A 26162-nucleotide genomic window follows, 5' to 3' on the forward strand; every position below is an offset into this window, starting at 1 on the left:
CTAACTTTCCAAGCTGGACAAAATTATTAAAGGGGTTGATCCATGAGCAAATTAAATTTTAATCAATAATAATAGGTTCCACAATTGGATGTGTTAAATAAAATGTTCCTGTGTTGAGATAATCTTATAAAGTATTCCTCTGCTGTGTACTGTGTAATGGCTGTGTCCGACCATGTAGAGCTACTTCAATTCATGGCTGGCTGTGGTATAATTCATGCTGCCCTAGTACTACTAAGTATTCACTTCTGCTGCCTGAATCCACATTCCTATTGCGCTTACTAGACCTCGTGACATTATGATGTTGCATCATGCAAATTGAATTTGTGTCGAATTTTTAGGAAATTTACTGAATCCAATGAATTCGATCAATTTATGATCCAATTCATGTGAATTGCTGCTGCCATTTTACACATCGCAAAAGACTGTATCAGCCAGAAAAGACTCACAGGAGCTGGTGCACAGTGTTCAGGTTTCCCCATAATGCCTTGCATCTTTCACATCATCATCATGGAACAGTCCAGCCCTCACATCACATGGTATAGCACAGCCAATAAGAAGGAATTATCATAGCCTGTAAAAGCAGAGGGAGGGCATGCAGCAGCCTTTTTGAGGTGAATCTGTATAGGGAGAGGACATCACAGCTCAGCAACAGATATAGGGAGAGAAAGCTGTGAAAACACTGAAAAAACAACATTACAGTTAGTGTCTGACAGTGAAGAACAGATGCCAACCATTTATCCATTGCCACACAGCAGGTGAAATAAGTATTGAACAAATCAACACTTTTGGAAGTAAATATATTTCTAAAGGTGCCATTGACATAAAATTCTCACCAGATGCCGGAAACAACCCATCCTATCCACGCAGGCAAAGAAATCAAACTATAGATGTCCATAAAATAAGTTATGTGTTATGACGAGAAATGACACAGGAAAAAAGTATTGAACACGCTTACTGAAAATTATTTAAAACTATGTACAAAAGCCTTTGTTGGTGATGATAGCTTGAAGACGCCTCTTGTATGGAGAAACTGATCACAGGCATTGCTCAGGTGTGATTTTGGTCCGTTCGTCCACACAAACACTCTTCAAATCCTGAAGATTCCATGCACTCCTTCTATGAACTCTGAACTTTAGTTCTTTCCATACATTTTCTTTGGGATTCAGGTCCGGTGATTGGCTCGGCCATTCTAGCAGCTTTATTTTCTTTCTCTGAAACCCATTGAGAGTTTCCTTGGCTGTGTGTTTGGAATCATTGTCTTGCTGAAGTGTCCACCCTCATTTTATCTTCATCATCCTGGTAGATGATAGCAGAATTTTATCAAGAATGTCTCTGTACATTTGTCCATTCATGCTTCCTTCAATTACATGAAGTTTGCTGTATGACTCTCCACAGGTAGTCCTTGTCTGTTGGACAACTCTTCTGATAATTCTTTTCATTTCCCTGTCTGAAATATTTCAGGGAGCAGCTAGTCGTGGCCAGTTTATGGTGAAATTATGTTCTTTCTATTTCTGGATTATGGCTCCAAGAGTGCTCAGTGTAACCTTCAGTAGTTTAGTTATTCCTCTGTCAATGCCATCAGTATGTTTTGTATCAATAAGGTTGCAAAGGTCTTGAGACTTCTCACTGATTTTACCCATCATTGGAAGTTACTCATGTGGCACCTTGGTAATGAGATACTTTTTTATAGGCCATCAGTTGAAATTGATGATAATATTTTTCACTGTGTCAGGATTGCTTTCTAATAACTGATACATTTCAGCTGGTGTCATGACTTCCCATGGCTTTTTGCATATCTCTTGCTTCATGTGTTCAATACTTTTTCCCTTTGTCATTTCTCATTATTACATATAAATCAATTTATGGACATCTATTGTTAGATGTCTTTGCCTGTGTGGATTGGATGGGTTATTACCGACATCTGGTGATAATTTCATATTAATGGCACCTTTAGAAATATATTTACTTTAAAATTGGTAGCATGTTCAAAACTTATTTCACCAGCTGTATATAATGATATCACATTTCTAAGGTTGTGTTGGTGTTTGAGGTTGAAATGAGTTGAATACAGTCCTTTGAAGACCTCACAGTGTTACACTAGTATTTTCCCGGGCAATTGGAGTACTTGTGATTTGCTGTAAATTGAATCTGTACGAACAAATTCAGTGACGCTAGCGAATTCGAATTAAGAGTGTTCGCTCAACTCTAGTGACTAGGCCTCAAGTGTCATGACAGCATGAGATCTGTTAAGCCCAAGGCTGAGAATACTGGTCACAGGAGTGAAGCCTGCCCTGGTCCAGTGTCAAATCAGGCTCTTCCCTGGTCCCACTGCCACTGAGAATGGGACTTGATGAAGGAATAACTTACTACAATGGGAATAATAACCCTTTATCACTGGTATTTACCTTTTAAACCATTTCTAAAAAATTGGGGATCTACAATGGGCTGCAATTGCCCAAAAATGATCATATCACTCTTTGTATAGTACAAACATCCTCATAAATTAGAAGGCTAAGTTCAGAGGTGCTGAGGAATGATATACAAAACTGATTGCAGCACATAAAACACTGGGACCACTTTCTCTCCGCAGAAAATACGACTGTTTAATTAAATGTTAACGATTCGGTATTTGAAGAATCCATTTGTATAATTGGAACAGACTATCTGAATACTCTCCTGACAAACAATATTTTGGCTGACACTCCATCTTGGAGTTGTGTGAGTGGTAATGAGGACTTGAGTCATGTGGGCGGCCAAGGTTAACCCTTGTTGCATTTTTTGGTTTATCATTCTTAATGTTATAAGCTTGCATTACTTGCATTTGTTACTACAGTTTTGCTCAATATAACAATGTGTATTGGATATCTGCAAAAGATTTCTGAAAGATTTCATGTGCATACCCTTCAAGAAATCTGAACATCCCGGTCTATTTCCATTTTGTTACTGGTTTAAAGAGCAATCCCGTCCACGCCTGAAATTTACGATCAATGCCAAGAGCTCTTCTCTAGTTCCCTAGAGATGTGATGAAGAAATAGCCCAAGTGGCTAAAAAAGAGGTAACAAGGTCTTCCTGGAGCAGAACAATATTGTATCATACAATTAGGTTCTGTAGAAGGACGTAGATCTGGGGATTTATTATGATGGAATATAGGCTGAACTGGATGGACAAATGTCTTTTTTCGGCCTTACTAACTATGTTACTATGTTAATATGGGAACTGTAGCTAGCACCCATGAGAAGCGATTTCCATCCGACTGCACAAATGTTAAGGAGAGGGCGGCCTACCTGCCTGGTTGGAAGTTCAACCAATATATGAGATATTTCAAGTTTAGGCTCAATATCATGAATCCAGTAAAATTCCAGTTATCCCCTGGATCACTGAATACTTACAAATATTTTAGTGCCGCAACACAACCGGACAGCCTAGGACCGCTACCCCTGCCTAACCACCCTTAAAACCAGCACCGTCTACTTTTGGATGGAGTTTCCGTAAAACTTATATGGTTTGGTTTGTAGGATTATTTGTGAGTATGTAGACCATTTATCTCATACGCATGTGTACATATCTATCCCAGAATTCACCTTGGTGGGTTCGTACTGGGGCCAAAATAGGTTAACTTGGAACATAAAACAATAGTTTTTAATATAATAATTAAAAAAGCAAAAGACACAAAAATATCAAAAAGACCAATAGGAGGGATCCTATTACCCAACAGGAGAAAAAAGGGTCTCTGGTACCAAAAAGGTAAATTGCCAGAAAAAATATAGATAACCCAAAAAAAAAAAAAATAAATAAATATAATACAAATATACAAGGAAAGGCTAGGGAAGATAGATGTGCCTATCCCTAAAGAATTCCCTTCCTGACAGCGGAGGTTGGCACCCTGGGATATGAAGTGGCGCCCCCGCTCAACGTAGACTGACCCTGAAATCCCTAAAAAGGAATCCCTCCAAATATGCCACCACCAACAATAACACCACAAAAAGAAAACAACATAACAAGTGAAAAAAGTGAAAAATAAGTAAATAAAATACCTGTGCTGTAAATACTGACTAGAAGAGCAATAATAGCTCAATTAAGCTGGTATATAGCAATGCTGGCGTATATTGTGAGCTAGGAGATGTACTCTGCGAGAGGAGGAAAAAGAAGAAAAAAAAAAAAAAAAAAAAAACACAATGCTAAAAGTATATATAGCACTGTAATGCCTACCTCTCAAAGTATATTGTAGTGATACTCAAAAAAACAAAATATAATAAATATATATGCAAACAATCCCCTTGAAGGTACAAGATATAAAGACAGGGGATCCCTGCTATATAAAAAGTATCACTAGAGTACAAAACACCAAACAATAAAGGGTCACAGAGACGATAATAAATAACTTCTGCAGGTGTTGATATTATTATTGTACCTTAAGCATATAATTTAGAGCATACTTAATGGTGCAGTGGCTCTTAATAACCCAAATATTAAGATAGAAGATGGAAGTACGTGAGTAATAAATAAGGTTTAATAACCTAGTGGCATCACCGCCAGAAAAAACATAAAAAATAATAAATAACTAAATAGTATTCTTGTACTTCCAATGAGTTATAGGTACACATTTAATGGCGTCACCAGCAGACAGAGCCATACACATCGAGAGGTAGACACAATCACCATGTTTTAGTGGTTCATTGGGAAACACACCTGTTAATGAGGTAGATTTTATCAATCTTAAATCAGTTATACCGTATGTTCAATTGTATAACACCCTTATTGGGGTACAGATGCAGTTAATATACCACATAGCATCACCGCCAAAATGTGGGAAGAATGGTCAAATTCCCCTACCTCTCGAATTAAATTAGGCATATCTCATAGTGTGGCCCCAGCATATAAGGCACAGCTCAATGGTGCCAAGTGTAAAGAAATGAGTTTAATCAAATGCAGTTCTAGTGACCTAATAGCATCACCGCCAGGCTAGACAGAGATATGGAAAAATAAGTGTAGTCACCAGACTAACAAAAAGCTCCTATAAATCTACCCTCATCATAGGGCGGTAATAAAACGTACTTGGAGCTTAGTGTATGTTATGCCTAGTACACCATATTCTGTCACAGATGGTAAGAAAAAATACCGCCATAAAGTCAGACAGCACAAAGGTATTAATACAAAGCACTTATCTCGTTGAGACTGATGTCTCATCCCTACGCGTTTCGCCCCATTTGGCTATCCAAAGGGGCTCATCAGGGGACCGCCAACAATGGGCACGGAAGCAGCAGATAGCGTGAGTGCTGCACGCGGTTCAAGGAAGGCTGCCTTTACACTTGGCACCATTGAGCTGTGCCTTATATGCTGGGGCCACACTATGAGATATGCCTAATTTAATTCGAGAGATAGGGGAATTTGACCATTCTTCCCACATTTTGGCGGTGATGCTATGTGGTATATTAATTGCATCTGTACCCCAATAAGGGTGTTATACAATTGAACATACGGTATAACTGATTTAAGATTGATAAAATCTACCTCATTAACAGGTGTGTTTCCCAATGAACCACTAAAACATGGTGATTGTGTCTACCTCTCGATGTGTATGGCTCTGTCTGCTGGTGACGCCATTAAATGTGTACCTATAACTCATTGGAAGTACAAGAATACTATTTAGTTATTTATTATTTTTTATGTTTTTTTCTGGCGGTGATGCCACTAGGTTATTAAACCTTATTTATTACTCACGTACTTCCATCTTCTATCTTAATATTTGGGTTATTAAGAGCCACTGCACCATTAAGTATGCTCTAAATTATATGCTTAAGGTACAATAATAATATCAACACCTGCAGAAGTTATTTATTATTGTCTCTGTGACCCTTTATTGTTTGGTGTTTTGTACTCTAGTGATACTTTTTATATAGCAGGGATCCCCTGTCTTTATATCTTGTACCTTCAAGGGGATTCTTTGCATATATATTTATTATATTTTGTTTTTTTCAGTATCACTACAATATACTTTGAGAGGTAGGCATTACAGTGCTATATATACTTTTAGCATTGTGTTTTTTTTTGTTTGTTTTTTTTTTGTTTTTTTCTTCTTTTTCCTCCTCTCGCAGAGTACATCTCCTAGCTCACAATATACGCCAGCATTGCTATATACCAGCTTAATTGAGCTATTATTGCTCTTCTAGTCAGTATTTACAGCACAGGTATTTTATTTACTTATTTTTCACTTTTTTCACTTGTTATGTTGTTTTCTTTTTGTGGTGTTATTGTTGGTGGTGGCATATTTGGAGGGATTCCTTTTTAGGGATTTCAGGGTCAGTCTACGTTGAGCGGGGGCGCCACTTCGTATCCCAGGGTGCCAACCTCCGCTGTCAGGAAGGGAATTCTTTAGGGATAGGCACATCTATCTTCCCTAGCCTTTCCTTGTATATTTGTATTATTATATTTTTTTATTTTTTTATTTTTTTGGGTTATCTATATTTTTTCTGGCAATTTACCTTTTTGGTACCAGAGACCCTTTTTTCTCCTGTTGGGTAATAGGATCCCTCCTATTGGTCTTTTTGATATTTTTGTGTCTTTTGCTTTTTTAATTATTATATTAAAAACTATTGTTTTAGGTATTGTGTCAGTTTTTGGTTTGTTTCCTTTATTATAGACCTTGGTTATAGTTATTCTGGTTTTCCTAACTTGGAACATGCAGATGCCTGGTGGTCAGCAGTGAGTCCTCTGAGTTTCATGGGGGAGCTCTTTTTGTCTAATCCTTTCAAAAACAGGTAAAGACATGGCCTGTAGGGAACAGTATTGATTGACTTCATTAATTACACATCTGGGTACTATGTGGATTTTTTCTACAGCAGCCATAAAGGCTGTGCTTTGTGGTATTTCCTCCACAACTAGAAGGAGCAATTGCCAACATGGTGCAATGTCTAAGCAATTGCCTAATACATTGAATAGTAGAAGGTGAACAAATGCTTTAAGGAAGATATAGCAGTCAACATAAATATGTCATTTTTCTTACTTGGTGTAAATGCTGCTGATCTCCCGAATCTGGTGCTGTTTTTCTTTTGCTCCTGTGTCTCTCCGTGCCTTAGATATGGCCTGCTCTTCACTATGTGTTAATCTAACAGTTAATTTGTTAGCCAAGTAGGGTGTTCTTAAAATTTTTTCATGCCCAGTTGACTAAAAAATGACTAGATTTATATACAAGGAAGAAGGGGACATATTTCAGGAATGGAGAGGCACAGGAACAAAACAAAAATTGTTCTGGATTCAGGGGAACATCAACATTCCAGGAAGAAAAAAAGAAAGGAATTATGGCGAGTAATAGGTCCATTTTAAAAGTCATACACTGTGTGCAGAATTATTAGGCAAGTTGTGTTTTAGAGGATTATTTTTATTATTGATCAACAACTATGTTCTCAATCAACCCCCCAAAAATCATAAATATCAAAGCTTAATATTTTTGGAAGTTGGAGTGGGTTTTTTTAGATTTGGCTATCTTGAGAGGATATCTGTTTGTGCAGGTAACTATTACTGTGCAGAATTATTAGGCAACTTAATAAAATCCAAATATATTCCCATCTCACTTGTTTATTTTCACTAGGTTAACCAATATAACTGCACAAAATTTAGAAATAAACATTTCTGACATGCAAATACAAAACCCCCAAAAATGCGTGACCAATATAGCCCCCTTTCTTTATGATGACACTCAGCAGCCTTCCATCCATAGATTCTGTCAGTTGCTTGATCTGTTTACGATGAACATTGCGTGCAGCAGCCACCACGGCCTCCCAGACACTGTTCCGAGAGGTAGATCTCACATTTTATGAGGGACCACAGGTTCTCTATGGGGTTCAGATCGGGTGAACAAGGGGGCCATGTCATCATTTTTTCTTTTTTGAGGCCCTTACTGGCCAGCCACGCTGTGGAGTAGTTGGAGGCATGTGATGGAGCATTGTCCTGCATGAAAATCATGTTTTTCTTGAACGATAGCGACTTCTTCCTGTACCACTGCTTGAAGAAGTTGTCTTCCAGAAACTGGCAGTAGGTCTGGGAGTTGAGCTTCACTCCATCCTCAACCCGAAAAGGTCCCACAAGTTCATATTTGATGATACCAGCCCATACCAGTATCCCACCTCCACCTTGCTGGCGTCTGAGTCAGAGTGGAGCTCTCTGCCCTTTACTGATCCAGCCTCTGGCCCATCCATCTGGGCCATCAAGAGTCACTTTCATTTCATCAGTCCATAAAACCTTTGAAAAGTCAGTCTTAAGATATTTCTTGGCCCAGTCTTGACGTTTTATCTTATCTTTCTTGTTCAAAGGTGGTAGTTTTTCAGCCCTCCTTACCTTGGCCATGTCCCTGAGTATCGCACACCTTGTGCTTTTTGTTACTCCAGTAACGTTGCAGCTCTGAAATATGGCAAAACTGATGGCAAATGTCATCTAGGCAGCTTCACGCTTGATTTTCCTCAATTCATGGACAGTAATTTTGCGCCTTTTTTGCCCAACACGCTTCTGGTGACCCTGTTGGCTATTTGCCATGAAATGCTTGATTGTTCGGTGATCACGCTTCAAAAGTTTGGCAATTTCAAGACTGCTGCATCCCTCTGCAACACATCCCACAATTTTGGACTTTTCAGAGCCCATTAAATCTCTCTTCTGACCCATTTTGCCAAAGGAAAGGAAGTTGCCTAATAATTAAGCACACCTTATATAGGGTTTTGATGTCATTAGACAACACCCCTCCTCATTACAGAGATGCACATCACCTGATTTACTTAATTGGTAGTTGGCTCTCAAGCCTGAACAGCTTGGAGTAGGACAACACGTATAAAAAGTATCATGTGATCAAATTACAACTTGCCTAATAATTCTGCACACAGTGCATGTGCTGCCACAAGTTTGTAACTTTTTCTAAACATTTTTGCATATTTTCATATGTATTACATCATTAACTAATATATTAGGCAAACATATAGTACGTGTAAAAACTCTTTGAAAGGGTTGTCCTAAAACACCCTTTAGAAAAAGTGAAAAAATAGCACATATGGTTTGTCAATCTCAGTTTTATGGCTGGGTGAGAGTTCATCCAAAGTGCTGCAAATGATTAAAGCCCAAAACGTGGTCAATAATGAGGATGAAGTATCCAGGAATCTCAGTAAGCATTGGATTTGGAGGGTGGAAAAAAAATCACAATTTGAATAGAACACGCCATTTCATTATTATTAACTATTACTGGATATTATTATATGACTGAATATTGTGCCATAAAATTCTAAAAAAAAAGATAAATATTTAAAAATATTTAAAAGAAAAATGAAATACGTGATCTCTCATAAGACAACATACGTATGGTCAGGATTACATTTAGTCACTAGTATATCAGTATATACATTGAAGGAAATAAATATTTGATCCCTTGCTGATTTTGTAAGTTTGTAAATTATATAAATTTATTTGCATTTTGCAGTGAGAAATAAGTATTTGATCCCCTACCAACCATTAAGAGTTCTGGCTCCTACAGACCAGTTAGACGCTCCTAATCAACTCGTTACTAGTGTTGAGCATTCCGATACCGCAAGTATCGGGTATCGGCCGATACTTGCGGTATCGGAATTCCGATACCGAGATCCGATATTTTTGTGATATCGGGTATCGGTATCGGAAGTGTAAAATAAAGAATTAAAATAAAAAATATTGTTATATTCACCTCTCCGGCGGCCCCTGGACATCAGCGGGAGGATCCGGCGTCCGGCACGGCTTCTTTCTTCAAAATGCGCGCCTTCAGGACCTGTGGAATGACGTCCCGGCTTCTGATTGGTCGCGTGCCGCCCATGTGACCGCCACGCGACCAATCAGAAGCCGCGACGTCATTCCTCAGCTAAAGTCCTAGAATAAGCGCCTTTTAGGACCTGAGGAATGACGTCGCGGCTTCTGATTGGTCGCGTGGCGGTCACATGGGCGGCACGCGACCAATCAGAAGCCGGGACGTCATTCCACAGGTCCTGAAGGCGCGCATTTTGAAGAAAGAAGCCGTGCCGGACGCCGGATCCTCCCGCTGATGTCCAGGGGCCGCCGGAGAGGTGAATATAACAATATTTTTTATTTTAATTCTTTATTTTACACTTTAATATGGATCCCAGGGCCTGAAGGAGAGTTTCCTCTCCTTCAGACCCTGGGATCCATGAGAATACCTTCCGATACTTGATGTCCCATTGACTTGTATTGGTATCGGATATCGGTATCGGCGATATCCGATATTTTTCGGGTATCGGCCGATACTATCCGATACCGATACTTTCAAGTATCGGACGGTATCGCTCAACACTACTCGTTACCTGTAATAAAGACAGCTGTCTTACATAGTCACCTTTATAAAAGACTCCTGTCCACAGACTCAATTAATCAGTCAGACTGTAACCTCTACAACATGGGCAAGACCAAAGAGCGTTATAAGGATGTAAAGGACATCATAGACCTGCACAAAGCTGGAATGGGCTACAAAACTATAAGTAAGATGCTGGGTGAGAAGTAGACAACCGTTGGTGAAATAGTAAACAAATGGAAGAAATACAAAATGACTGTCAATCAACATCGATCTGGGGCACCATGCAAAATCTCACCTTGTGGGGTATCCTTGATCATGAGGAAGGCAAGAGATCAGTCCAAAACTACATGGGGGGAACTTGTTAATGATCTCAAGGCAGCTGGGATCACAGTCACCAAGAAAATCATTGCTAACACATTACGCTGTAAAGATTTAAAGTCCTGCAGTGCCCGCAAGGTTCCCCTGCTCAAGAAGGCACATGTGCAGGTCCGTCTGAAGTTTGCCAATGAACACCTGGATGATTCCGTGAGTGATTGGGAGAAGGTGCCGTGGACAAAAATTATTGAGGTCTTTGGCATTAACTCAACTCGCCGTGTTTGGAGGAAGAGAAATGCTGCCTATGACCCAAAGAACACCATCCCCACTGTCAAGCATGGAAGTGGAAACATTGTGTTTTGTGAGTGTTTCTTTGCTAAGGGCACAGGACTACTTCACCGCATCAATGGGAGAATAAATGGAGCTATGTACCGTAAAATCCTGAGTGCCGACATCCTTCCCACCGCAGGACATTAAAAATGGGTCGTGGCTGGGTCTTCCAGCAAGACAATGACCCAAAACATACAGCCAAGGCAACAAAAGAGCGACTCAAAAAGAAAACATTAAGGTCATAGAGTGGCCAAGCCAGTATCCAGACCTTAGTCCCATAGAAAACATATGGAGGGAGTTGAAGCTGCAAGTTGCTAAGCGACAGCCTCAAAACCTTAATGATTTGGAGATGATCTGCAAAGAGGAGTGGACCAAAATTCCTCCTGACATGTGCGCAAACCTCATCATCAACTACAAAAACATCTGACTGCTGTGCTTGCCAACAAGGGTTTTGCCACCAAGTATTAAGTCTTGTTGGCCAGCAGAATCCAATACGTATTTCTCACTGCAAAATGCAAATAAATTTATATAATTTATACAATGTGATTTTCTGGATTTTATTTTTGATATTCTATCTCTCAATGTTAAAATTAACCTACACTTAAGATTTCTAGATTGTTCATGTCTTTGTCAGTGGGCAAACTTATAAAATCATCAAGGGATCAAATACTTATTTCCTCCTCTGTATCTAATCTATGCCAGCCTCTAAGAGGATTGCACATGACTAGAACAACTTGGCTGCTTTCTTCTAAAAACAGCATCACTCCTGTCCATGGGATGTCTGCAGAGAGGAGAAAATAAATCCCAAGTAGATTGGAATTATACCGGAATTTTACAAAAATCTGCATTCATCAAAAAGGGATTTTTTTTCAAATTTGCTCCTGTGCAAATTCAGCAAAATGATCACAGCTGGATGACATTTTTCTGAACTTTAAAGGGCCATCAGAAGGTTAAAAAAATTAATAAAATCCTTACACTCACCTCACCACTCTACTTTCTGGCCTGTCCGCTCCTCACCATCACCCATCTAATCCTCGCCAGATCTTCAGATCGTTGCCACTCGTGCTGAAATCCTCGGGCCTCTCTGGGCTGGGACTTCCAGGTTTGATGAAAGCCGTTAGGATTCTGTCCAAGATCACAAAGTCTGCGTTTGCGGAGAAGCCTCCTGGGCCTCATCAAAGCCAGAAGTCTCAGTCCCCCATGAAAGGCCAAGGGATTTCTGCATGAGTGATGACAATCTGAAGATGTGATGAGGACCAGATGGGTGATTGTGAAAAGTGGAGGGGCAGAACAGGTGAGCGATGAGGTGAGTACAAGGATTTTTTATATATTACGCTTATTATGCTCTGTGGTCTCTCCATAATAAGGGACGTTAAATCCATGGAGAATAATTTCTGCGATAATTGAATTTCCCAGGAAAATCCGCTCGAATAGGTGAATTCAAATTTTGCATGATCCGCTCATCTATAACTGTCTTGTACTGCAGTTCAGCTTTATTGAAGTAAATGGGAGCAGAGCTGCAGTACCCAAGAATGTTGCATATCCTGTGAATGGAGCTCTGGTGGAGCTAGTAACAGCTGATTGATGCAAGGGTTGGATCCCACTGATTGGATACTGATGACCTATTCTGAAGGAATCACTAAACAGAATTACCCCCCAATTTTTGCTGCACTGCATTCCCTGCCTCTGCTTTTATACAGCCTATGATAGGCTGTGATATACTATGTGATAGCTGCAAGACATTATTTACAAGCCCGCCTGATCGTGCCAGAGGTTATGTGAGTCCTCTCTGGATGATGCAATCCTCTGCATTGTATTAAGTTAGCGGCGGGCATTTTTAGTAATTCACCCAAATCGAATAACAAATTGTTCAAATTAGCTGAGTCCAGTGAATATGTCAAATTTGTCTATATTTGCCCCCTTTTCACATGTAAAGCGCCATAGAATAAATGGCGCTATAAAAAATGTATAACAAGCTACTATATAGTTGTCTAAGGATCCGTCTTTCTGTCTGTCCTTCTGTCTGTTTGTCTGTCACAGACATTCATTGGTCGTGGCCTCTGTCTGTCATGGAAATCCAAGTCACGACCATTGCCACAACCAATCAGCGACGGGCACAGTCCACCGGCAAAATGGCCGCTCCTTCCTCCCCGCAGTCAGTGCCCGCTCCAAACTCCCCTCCAGTCAGCCCTCACACAGGGTTAATGCCAGCGTTAATGGACCGTGGTGTAACGTACTCCATTAACGCAGCTATTAACCCTGTGTGACCAACTTTTTACTATTGATGCTCCGTATGCAGCATCAATAGTAAAAATATCTGATGTTACAAATAATAATAATAATAAAAAAAACGTTATTCTCACCCTCCAACGTCGCGCCCTGTCCTCGGCAGTGCAAGCGGCAGGTTCCGGTGCCAAGGATGGTATGCGAGAAGGACTGCCAGGACGTCACGGTCATGTGACCGCGACGTCATCACAGGTCCTGCGCTCATACCAACCCTGGGACCGGAAGCTGCCGCGTGCACCGCACACAGGTGCCAGGACTACAAGGAAGGTAGTATATGTTTATTTTTTATTTTAAGTCTTTTTTAACCTGTTACATACGTGACTGGCCAATATACTACGTGACTGTGCTGTATACTACATGGCTCTGTGCTGTATACTACGTCGCTGTGCAATATACTACATATATATATAGACACACATTATAGATATAGCTCTCAAAATGAAATTGCTACCAGGAAGTAAAAGTTGTGAAATATGAGATCACAGAATGGATGGACTTGATAATGATATGCAGATTATGAAGGATATATTTAATAAATTACATTTTAAAAACATTGTGATTTATTCAGTACCAAGTATGAGCACCATGCTCAGAATTCCCCAAACTTACACACCTTGCCTGCTATAAGTGAGATTGTTAATTGTTGTCTGAGGAATGTTCTGCTGCTCTGAGTGCACTTGGACCCATCATCAAGATCCACTGCTGGCAGCTTCCTGTGCGGTTGCCGACCAATGACATCTCAGTTGTGCTCGATGGGAGACAAGTTTGGTGATGCTGCAGGCCATGGTAGCACATTTAGGCCACACAGGCTGCTCACAGTTGCACGAACAACATGTGGGCTGGTGCTAAAAAAAACGGCACCTGTGGCACTCTTCATGGCGTTGCTCTACACTGGCCTTTGAGGTTAGTGAAGAGGCCTTCACGGGGAACCCTCACACTGTCCTACTGCCACCACCAGCTCATCTATGTGGTCACTTACTGCAGGTTCCTGTCCTACTGAAATCGTCACTAATCTCTCATATAATAACTTACAACTTGTTTTCTTCTTTCTTATAGCACTCCAGACGAGAAGGACAAATGGCTGATCCTTTTCGAAAGGTGAAAAGATTCTTTTATATTTTATTCTTTCTCACGTACGTTCCAGAGGATCCCTAACCCTAATAGCATACAGTATATATGTATCTAGTCTGAAGGTCTTTGGCTTTGGATAAAGGCAAGACTCCAATTCCAGTCATCCATTGCCACAGATAGTCACTCTTCATCCTAACATGGCTGATAACAGTAAGCAATAGAGTGAACTCAACTTCATATCAAATGCATAAGGTTTAGGTTTATACATAGTGACCAAAAGAATTGTTGTGACTTGTACAGAAACCTCCATGATAGGTATATTATTTTTAATAAAATGTAATCACTTTTGCAATTTGGTTTTATTTTAAATGTTTGGTTTTAGTTTTTTTGCTTCCCGGCTCGTTGATGGCTGCATAATTAGTTAATTGAGAATCTGTCAATGTCTCTTTCTGGCAAGAATTTAACGCTTTTATCTGTCTCTTTCTGAGCTCCTTTCAATCGAATAAAAAACCCCATGAATGTTCTGCTCAGTTTTGATGTATTTTATGATCATAAATCAACACTGAAGGGGTCTGAAAATGATAGATTAAGGTACCGTCACACTCAGCAACTTTACAACGAGAACGACAACGATCCGTGACGTTGCAGCGTCCTGGATAGCGATATCATTGTGTTTGACACGCAGCAGCGATCTGGATCCCGCTGTGCCATCGCTGGTCGGAGCTAGAAGGCCAGAACTTTATTGGTCGTCAGGTCGGCGTGTATCGTCATGTTTGACAGCAAAAGCAACGATGCCAGCAATGTTTTTTCATGGAGCGAACAACCAGCGAGAACGAGAAGTGAGTCGCCGTTACGTCACTGGATCGCTCCTGCATCGTTCTGGAGCTCCTGTGTTTGACGTCTCTACAGCAACCTAACAGCGACGCTGCAGCGATCTAGTTTAGGTCGGCTCGTTGTCTATATCGCTGCAGCGTCGCTGAGTGTGACGGTACCTTAAGAGTTACCAAATGCATTCACTGACTAGTTCTCTGTTAACTCACTCTACAGCCGGCAACATACTGGGAAACAAAAGGGGGTAAAGATTGGGAAAGCCAAAATGTTGCAACATTTTTAATGAAACCCAATTGCTTTAAAGGGAATCTGTCAACAGGTTTTTTCTATGTAATCTGAGGGCACCGTGAGGTAGGGGCAGCGACCTTGATTTCATTGATGTATCTTTTATTAGTTTGTGTGCTGTTGTGTCAATACAATGAGTGTTTAATCAGTAGGAAATAATCTGTTTATATCAGAACTAGCTCCCCTGTGTCTCCTGATATACATGGCTCCTCATCCCTATCCTGGTTTGCATGGCTCCTCATCCCTATCCTTGTATTCATGGCTCCTCATCCCTATCCTTGTATTCATGGCTCCTCATCCCTATCCTGGTGTGCATGGCTTCTCATCCCTATACTGATATGCATGGCTCCTCATCCCTATCCTGGTCTGCATGGCTCCTCATCCCTATCCTGGTCTGCATGGCTCCTCATCCCTATCCTGGTCTGCATGGCTTCTCATCCCTATCCTAGTCTGCATGGCTTCTCATCCCTATACTGATATGCATGGCTTCTCATCCCTATACTGATATGCATGGCTCCTCATCCCTATCCTGGTCTGCATGGCTCCTCATCCCTATCCTGGTCTGCATGGCTCCTCATCCCTATCCTGGTCTGCATGGCTCCTCATCCCTATCCTGGTCTGCATGGCTCCTCATCCCTATCCTGGTCTGCATGGCTTCTCATCCCTATCCTAGTCTGCATGGCTTCTCATCCCTATACTGATATGCATGGCTTCTCATCCCTATACTGATATGCATGGCTTCTCATCCCTATACTGATATGCATGGCTTCTCATCCCTATCCTGGTCTGCATGGCTTCTCATCCCTATACTGATATGCATGGCTTCTCATCCCTATACTGATATGCATGGCTTCTCATCCCTATACTGATATGCATCGCTTCTCATCCCTATCCTGGTCTGCATGGCTTCTCATCCCTATCCTGGTCTGCATGGCTCTTCATCCCTATCCTGATATGCATGGCTTCTCATCCCTATACTGATATGCATGGCTCCTCATCCCTATCCTGGTTTGCATGGCTCCTCATCCCTATCCTGGTTTGCATGGCTCCTCATCCCTATCCTTGTATTCATGGCTCCTCATCCCTATCCTTGTATTCATGGCTCCTCATCCCTATCCTTGTATTCATGGCTCCTCATCCCTATCCTTGTATTCATGGCTCCTCATCCCTATCCTGGTGTGCATGGCTCCTCATCCCTATCCTGGTCTGCATGGCTTCTCATCCCTATCCTGGTCTGCATGGCTCTTCATCCCTATCCTGGTCTGCATGGCTTCTCATCCCTATACTGATATGCATGGCTTCTCATCCCTATACTGATATGCATGGCTTCTCATCCCTATACTGATATGCATGGCTCCTCATCCCTATCCTGGTCTGCATGGCTTCTCATCCCTATCCTGGTCTGCATGGCTCTTCATCCCTATCCTGATATGCATGGCTCCTCATCCCTATACTGATATGCATGGCTCCTCATCCCCTATCCTGGTATGCATGGCTCCTCATCCCTATCCTGGTATGCATGGCTCCTCATCCCTATCCTGGTCTGCATGGCTCTTCATCCCTATCCTGGTATGCATGGCTTCTCATCCCTATACTGATATGCATGGCTCCTCATCCCCTATCCTGGTATGCATGGCTCCTCATCCCTATCCTGGTATGCATGGCTCCTCATCCCTATCCTGGTCTGCATGGCTCCTCATCCCTATCCTGGTCTGCATGGCTTCTCATCCCTATACTGATATGCATGGCTCCTCATCCCCTATCCTGGTCTGCATGGCTCCTCATCCCCTATCCTGGTATGCATTGTCCCATCATCCCCTATCCTGGTCTGCATGGCTCCTCATCCCCTATCCTGGTCTGCATGGCTCCTCATCCCCTATCCTGGTCTGCATGGCTCCTCATCCCTATACTGATATGCATGGCTCCTCATCCCTATCCCAGTATACATGGCTCCTGATCCCTATCCTTGTATACATGGCTCCTCATCCCTATCCTGGTCTGCATGGCTCCTCATCCCCTATCCTGGTTTGCATGGCTCCTCATCCCCTATCCTGGTATATATGGCTCCTCATCCCCTATCCCGGTATACATGGCTCCTCATCCCCTATCCTGGTATATATGGCTCGTCATCCCCTATCCTGATATGCATGGCTCCTCATCCCTATCCCAGTATACATGGCTCCTGATCCCTATCCTTGTATACATGGCTCCTCATCCCCTATCCTGGTCTGCATGGCTCCTCATCCCCTATCCTGGTTTGCATGGCTCCTCATCCCCTATCCTGGTATATATGGCTCCTCATCCCCTATCCCGGTATACATGGCTCCTCATCCCCTATCCTGGTATATATGGCTCCTCATCCCCTATCCTGATATGCATGGCTCTTCAACCCTATCCTGGTATTCAAGGTCCCCATCAGAAAAACATAAAAAAAATAAATCATCCTACTTACCGTCCCTGTGCACCCTTGCAGCATTTTTGTCAGGAGTTGCAGCAGCGCGGCGACCACGTGTGCCCGCTGCTAAAGACAAATGAATATTCACTCCCTTAAGTAGCGGGTACATGTGATCACCCCTCCGCTGCTGGAAGCTGGCTACTGCGGCTGACACTGTGCGCACTACTAAAGAGAAATTAATATTCATTTCTCTTTAGCAGAGGGCACAGGACTTCTACTGCCTCTGTGACCCGCTGTCTCTCCCCATCCATCTTCTGCAACCCTAACTCGAGGATAAGCAGAGGGGGCTTTTTCAGCACAAAAAATAGATATTGTACTATCCTCATACTTGACTTTATAAGAATTAATCAGAATCCCAATTTTGAAAAATAGTGATGAGCAAACATGCTTGGATAAGGTGTGGTCGAATAATATGTTTGAGGCCCCGCGGCTGCAACACATGAAAGGTTTGTCTGTTTATTAGGCTATCGAACAGCCGTGAGACCTGCAGCCGCGGGGACTCAAACATATTATTCGAGCACGCCAAAGACACTCGGTTATCACCCGAGCATGGCGGATAACAACTTATCCCAGCACATTCGCTCATCATTAATATCTAATGTTTTTTTATATGTTATCACTAGTGTTTAGAAGTGTTGACCAGTGAGGATTCGGGTCTTGAGACCTTTCCCCGTTGCTCATACCAAGGGACAGGAGCACATTGCTGGAGATCGAGACTTTCTATGGAGGATAAGTCGAGGACTTCTTACCCTCTGGTTTGGGTGATCGATGTGGAATCCAGAACCCCACTGATCAGAACTTATCTAACAAGGGGAAACCCTTATAAAAATATTTAAAACTTTAGCTTTTCTTTCATTTTTCTAGAACAGGCGAGAAATTGAATGACGAGCTGTGATGGCTTGCTAAGAGGTCCAACAAAGAGCAAAGGGGCAGGAAGTGTTGACAAGGGGACATTAAATTCCTCGACTCTAAAGTCTCATTAAAAATTTGATCTGGTTTTTAAAATGTTTTTTTGCCATTTGATTTTTTTTTTCTCTGGAAATCGGGAGTCCCAGCCCCGCTAGTAACGTATAAGAGCCTCCATTCTTGGAGAATTTATTTGCTGGACTTATGCCGCGGTACCAATATGCTGCAGCCTGTGTGCTCGGGATAAATCGGGCCTGCATCGCTCCCTGTCAGGCAGATGACGGATGCTTTTATTGTGATGCGGGATCCTGCTTGGACGGGCAGACGCTGTTAGATTCCTGTGGTCTTTTTGGTATTATTTTCAGTCTGGGGAATTTGTGGTGTTGGAGTTGAAAAACTGAAGTCCGCATTTTTATTGTCGTGTCAAAGCGAAAAAGTATCAGTTTCGTCTTTTCCTTACAAATCAAAACTGAAATAGCAAAATAAGCACTTTTTTTTTAATTGTATTTATTTTTTTTCGTTTTCTTTTCTATTTCCAGAATCTGCAGCGGAAATGTCTATTGTTTTATTTAAGTTATACACAAAACCAGACAAAAAAAAAATAATCTTTTAAAACACTACCAGAAATTTAAAAAAGATGAAGATCTTTGAGCTGACAATGACATACCTTTATTGCCCCATTACATTTAAAAAAAAATGATAAGAATGTTATAGAATAAAAAAGCAAACAGTTCTCACCTAACTGATGCCAGTGGTGCCAACGCTACCACTTCCTAGATCTCCAGACTGTCTTGATGCGCTTGTGACCACTGCAGCCAATCACTGGCAGCAGTGACTGACACATCCTCTACACAGCCAGCTGCAGTGTTCATGTGTTCAGGAAATGCATGTGATAACTGCATCTATCAGAAGTATAATTTGTCCAATAAAACAAATTATAAAGGAAAGTTTGGACAAATTTGAATTAATGTTTACATGTTCTTTAAATAAAATCTGTCACTTGTCATAAATCTGTATTTTTTTACCTGACATTAATGCTGCTGTTCTCCTGAATCTGGAGATGTTTTTCTTTTGTTCCTGCCCCTCTCTGTTCCTGAGATATGGCTCTCTAATCCCTGTATGTAAATCTAGTCTTGTTAACTAAGTGGGTGTGGTCTTCAGTAAGACTCCGATAGGAAAAGGGCGAAGGCCACACCCACTTGGGGTAAAAGACTAGAGATCTATGCACACGGTAGAGGGGGTCATATCTCTGGAATGGAGAGTCACAGAAACAAAAAAAAAACAGCGCCAGATTCAGGAGATCAGCGGCATTTACACCAAGTAAAAAAAAAATACATATTAATGATAGTGATTGGTCCTCTTTAAAATACAGCTACACCTTCTTTTTTAGTCAACTGGGTGTGGAAAAAAGCTTAAGAACATCCCACTTGGCTAACAAGGCTAGATTAACCCATAAAGAAGAGATAGCCATACCTCTAGAATGGAGAGGCTCAGGAACATAAGAAAAACAGCGTCAGATTCAGGAGAACAGTGGCATTTACACCAAGTAAAAAAACGTATTAATAATAGTGACAGGTCCTCTTTAATATACAGCCACACATTTTGAGAAATAAAAATGTTTTGTGGAGGTAAAGGGGGAATTGCATTTTTGACTTGGACCCAGAACCTACCATCATCATTTATAATAATAATAATAATTTTGTTATGTGGTATAGCGGGGTTTGGACCCCTCAGGGAACAAGGCCTGGTACAGTTGCTCCCGCTGCAGCTTCCGTAGCTATGCCCCTGAATTTAGGAGCAAATAGACAGTTATTCAATGTAGGATGTTGACTTCCGTTGAGTAAAAGAGTGCGAATAGCTGGAATTTGAGAAATCTTTTATGATGTTTGGCCCATTAAGGTGAACAGATAAAGCTTCTGATCTCTCTTAAATGGAATCTGTCAGCAGATTTTTGCTATGTAATCCGAGAGTAGGGACAGAAACCCTGATTCCGGGGATGTGTCACTTACTGAGCTGCTTGGTACAGTTTTGATAAAATCCCTATTTTTTCTGTTGTAGATCTAGCAGTTCTCTGAATGCTGAGCTCTGTATAACCCAGCCCACACTCCTGTGATTGGCTTTCTGAGTACACTGTGCTATGGCAGAAAACTGACCATCAGTGGTGGAGGCGGAGTTACACAGAAAAAGAGGACTACATGACAGGAGACAACCAGTCCTGTAGTGATAATCTCCTGCTGATAAAACACTGATTTTATTGAAGCTATAACAAGCCCAGTAAGTGACATATCACTGGACTCAGAGTCTCAGCCTCTCTGTCATGCTGCTCTCAGATTACATAGCAAAACCTACTGTCAGATTCTATTAACATCAACATCCTAGAATATTTTGGACTTTTTGGCTTAATATTATACTTTATACTTTCAGACACATCAAAGAAGAAAAAGAAAGTGACCACCCTAAAGTAATCCCTCTGAAGATCATTACAAAAGATATTGGGAACTGTGCCTATGTAAGTGTTTTGTTGACCACATTATATTGTGCTAAGTTATTCTGACATGTGTAACCCCGGTTAGGATAATATTTCTCAGGATCATATCTCACTGCAGGCATTTTCTCAGGACATCATGTATTTTTCTGTGTTTCTCTATGTTGTAATGATGAATATTTGATTTTTTTAACATTTTTCATTGCACACTATGTGCGAGGTTAAATGTCATTAAAATAAGAAAAAAATCAAAAAATCAAATCTAATTAAAAGGATTTAAATTAAATATATGTGACAAAAAGTTAGTGACAATTCTGAGCTATGGATTGATGAAGCCAAGCTGAACAATCTTGTAATATTTCCGTGTCTGTACTACCAGGTAGTGTCCTAAAAAGCTGATGCGGAACAACCTTGAATAATGTACTTGTCTGTACAGCCAGGGAGAGCACTAGAGAAGGAGCTGAGCAAGCAAAAGCTGCTGCTAATCACCCCGCGCAGTAATCATGTACTTACAATGGCAGAATTGTTTCTAACTTTGCTATCTGCACCTAAAAATACTATTTTGGATACTAGAAAGGTGAAACAGAATATTAGACTGCTGTAAGTATTAAACAAATGTAGAAAGAAAAAAAGAAAAGATAGATAGATAGATAGATAATAGATAGATCAAGAGCCACGTCCACAATACAAAGAACGGGAAGATATAAACCCTTGTTTTGTGGACTTCAAGAAGGCCTTCGACTCAGTGTGGCACCCAGGACTATTCCTAAAATTGCTGGGGAGCGGAATAGGAGGCAAAACATATGATGTCATCCGAAGCTCCTACACAGAGAACAGTTGCAGTGTGAAGGTCAACGGAAGGAGGACAGCCTATTTCCAACAAAGTCGAGGAGTGAGACAGGGCTGCAGCCTCAGTCCAACGCTCTTTAACATCTACATCAACGAGCTGGCAGTGGCCCTAGAGTCCTCCTCAGCACCAGGACTCACCCTCCATGACACCCAGGTGAAATTTCTGCTGTATGCAGATGACCTCGTGCTGTTATCACCAACTGAGAAAGGCCTCCAAGATCATCTGAAAATCCTAGAGACCTTCAGCAGCACATGGGCACTGCCAATCAACGAGAAAAAAACTAATATCATGGTGTTCCAGAAAAGAAAGCAGAAACCCACTGGCAATCCTACCTTTATGATAGACAACCGTCCACTTACTGAAACCAACAGGTACACCTACCTGGGCCTAGAACTCAGCCAGTCAGGGAGCTTCAAGCAAGCCATAGAGTCACTAAAAGACAAGGCATCCAAAGCCTTCTATGCCATCAGAAGGCGTCTGTACCACCTCAAGGCACCAGTAACCGTATGGCTAAAATTTTTTGACTCCATCATTGCCCCAATTCTTCTATACGGTAGTGAGGTCTGGGGCCCAGTCTCATACCCAAACTGGTCAAAGTGGGACGCTGGGCCGACAGAAATATTCCACCTAGAGTTCTGCAAGCATCTTCTCCAAGTCCATCGGAGCACATCAAATAGCGCCTGCCGAGCAGAGCTGGGCAGATTCCCACTACACATCGCAATAAAGAAGAAGGCGCTGTCATTGAAGGCTCATCTACAAAGTAGCAGTCCCAGCTCCTACCATCACAAAGCCTTCCTACACCAGGAAGCCTCAGGAAGCCTCCCAAGGAAAAGTACCCAAAGCCAGTCTGACCAAGCCATCAACCTCCATGGCCTGACAAAAGGTGAAATCCAGAAAATGGTACACAAAGTCAAAGAGGAATATCTCAGCATCTGGAGGAACGACATAAACAAATCCCAGAAACTGACAATATACCGGAATCTACAGAGGGAGTACAAACTGGCCCCATATCTAGAGAAACTAGAAAACCCCAAAGATCGACAGATCCTGAGCCGGTACAGACTGAGCGCCCACAGCCTACTCATCGAATCCGGGCGGCACCGACAGAACTACAAGCCTCGAGAGAACAGACTCTGCCAGCAGTGCCCCCAGGAGGCCGTGGAGGATGAGGCCCACTTCCTGCTGAGGTGCCCCAAATACTCCGCAGTGAGGGACACTCACTTCAAGAGGCTGTCTGATCTCCTCCCAGACTTCACCTCCAAGGAGGAGGAAGAGAAACTGCCGATAATACTGGGGGAAGAGGAAAGTGCAGTGGCCGTAGCAGCGGAATATGTCAGTGCCTGCCACAGACTAAGAGGAGCCTGATATGTCATGGACTCCCGTACCCCAACACTGGACATATCCCTATCCCCCGACTAAAGAGCCTGATATGTCATGGACTCCTATACCCCACCCTGGAAACATCCCCTATCCTCTAAAAGGAATTTGATATTCCCTGGACCTCTATATGCCCCCCCTCCCCCACCCCCGTATTTTTACCATATGCTTTGGCAATGCTAACATGTACTTAGTCCTGCCAATAAAGCTCATTTGAATTTGAAAATTTGAATTTGATAGATAGATAGATAGATGATAGATAGATATATAATAGATAGAAGATAGATAGATAATAGATAGATAGATAGATAGATAGATAGATAGATAGATAGATAGATAGATGATAGATAGATAGATAGATATGAAGCAGATAGATAGATAGATAGATAGATAGATAGATAGATAGATAATAGATAGATAGATATGGGATAGATAGATAGATAGATAGATAGATAGATAGATAGATAGATAGATAGATAGATAGATAGATAGATATGGGATAGATAGATATGGGATAGATAGATATGGGATAGATGATAGATAGATAGATAGATAGATAGATAGATAGATAGATAGATAGATAGATAGATAGATAGATAGATAGATAGATAGATATGAGATAGATAGATAGATATGAGATAGATAGATAGATAGATAGATATGGGATAGATAGCTAGATAGACAGATAGATATGGAGCAGATAGATAGATATGAGATAGATACAGTAGATGATAGATAGATAATAGATAGATAGATAGATATGGGATAGATACAGTAGATGATAGATAGATAATAGATAGATAGATAGATAATAGATAGATATGGGATAGATAGATAGATAGATAGATAGATAGATAGATAGATAGATAGATAGATAGATAGATATGGGATAGATAGATAGATAGATAGATAGATAGATAGATAGATATGGGATAGATAGATAGATAGATATGGGATAGATAGATAGATAGATAGATATGGGATAGATAGATAGATATGGGATAGATAGATAGATAGATAGATAGATAGATAGATAGATAGATAGATAGATAGATAGATAGATAGATAGATATGGGATAGATAGATAGATATGGGATAGATAGATAGATAGATAGATAGATAGATAGATAGATAGATAGATAGATAGATAGATAGATATGGGATAGATAGATAGATAGATACATAGATAGATAGATAGATATGGGATAGATAGATAGATAATAGATAGATATGAGATAGATAGATAGATAGATAGATAGATAGATAGATAGATATGGGATAGATAGATAGATAGATAGATATGGGATAGATAGATAGATAGATAGATAGATAGATAGATATGGGATAGATAGATAGATAGATAGATAGATAGATAGATAGATAGATAGATAGATAGATAGATAGACAGATAGATAGATATGGGATAGATAGATAGATAATAGATAGATATGAGATAGATATATATGAGATAGATATGAGATAGATATGATATAGATAAATAATAAATAGATAGATAGATATGATATAGATAGATAATAGACAGATATGGGATAGGATTGTGGTTGAGGTGTATTTTTTTCCGTATTTTTCAGACTATAAGATGCACCCCAAATTTTCAGAAGGAAAATAGGGGAAAAAATTCATATGTCAAATGGGGGTCTGTCTTACAATCCGAATTCAGCTTATCGGGGGGATCGGCAGCGCTGGTGGAGTGTGGTCACAGGCGGTGTTTGGTGGTCTGGCGATATGACTCCCATCCCAGACTGGTGCGGCAGGTTCGGCGGTACTGCATTGGCCTTCGGGAGTGGTGCAGGGGCTGCACTGGCATTTTGTGAAAGCCCGTAGGCCCGCACATCCATTGCTGTGATGCGGTGGCCTCCGGGAAATCCCGTCCTGAGTTCTCGGGAGACGAGATCTTGGCACCTGAGATCTCGTGACGAGATCTCGTTGCCGAGATCTCAAACTGAGCATGCGCCGTCCCCAGCGGCCATTTTCCCGGAGGCCACCACATCGCATCAATGGTTGTGTGCGGTCCTCCGGGCTTTTCACAAAATGCCAGCGCAGCCCCAGCACCACAGAGCAGTGCCGAACCTGCCGCACTAGCCTGGGAAGGGGATGCGATCATCGCCCCGCAGCATCGGACCGCCACAGAAACTCGCGACTCCTGCTGCCGCCACACTACTTCTAAGTACTGTATATTCTGACTATAAGATGCTCCCCCATTTTCCCCAAAAAATTTTCTGGGAAAAAAATGCGTCTTATAGTCCGGAAAATACGGTAATTTTTTGCTGTGACTTTACCTCCTTTGCCCTCATCTCCCCGTGTTTTGGGCTGAATATTTCCTTGATAACAGGTTATTAGGGCCCATTATGATGTCTCCTTCTATCGGCTCTTGACACAATACAATTTCATCCAGTTTGTTGTTTTCTTGCATTTCTTGAATTCCGTGTTTCGGTAGCATATAATAATCCACGTCTCCTAATTGATGTCCGAAGCTGGAATTTTCTTTGCATTATTCATTGTACATTATATGGTTGACTTGTACTGAATTCCTAAAATTATAAGTAACCACATCTATACGGATTACGGTGATCCCGGAGTTACTAGTGATTTATAGCAGAGGGTCATGTACAGTCCGTCTTCAATAGTCTATGAA

General features: G+C 41.3%; 1 protein-coding gene across 1 annotated transcript in view; it reads left to right on the forward strand.

The window, feature by feature from the left end:
* Nucleotides 1-26162, forward strand: part of ARHGAP20 (Rho GTPase activating protein 20) — a 230983-nt gene that overhangs the window by 110533 nt on the left and 94288 nt on the right. The window contains exons 5-6 of the mRNA XM_069759069.1: nucleotides 14303-14344; nucleotides 21219-21303. Of these exons, the coding sequence (XP_069615170.1) occupies nucleotides 14303-14344; nucleotides 21219-21303 (127 nt within the window). The remainder of the gene's footprint in view (nucleotides 1-14302; nucleotides 14345-21218; nucleotides 21304-26162) is intronic.

The sequence above is a fragment of the Ranitomeya imitator genome, chromosome 3, assembly GCF_032444005.1.
Source record: "Ranitomeya imitator isolate aRanImi1 chromosome 3, aRanImi1.pri, whole genome shotgun sequence".
NCBI classification, from domain to species: domain Eukaryota; kingdom Metazoa; phylum Chordata; class Amphibia; order Anura; family Dendrobatidae; genus Ranitomeya; species Ranitomeya imitator.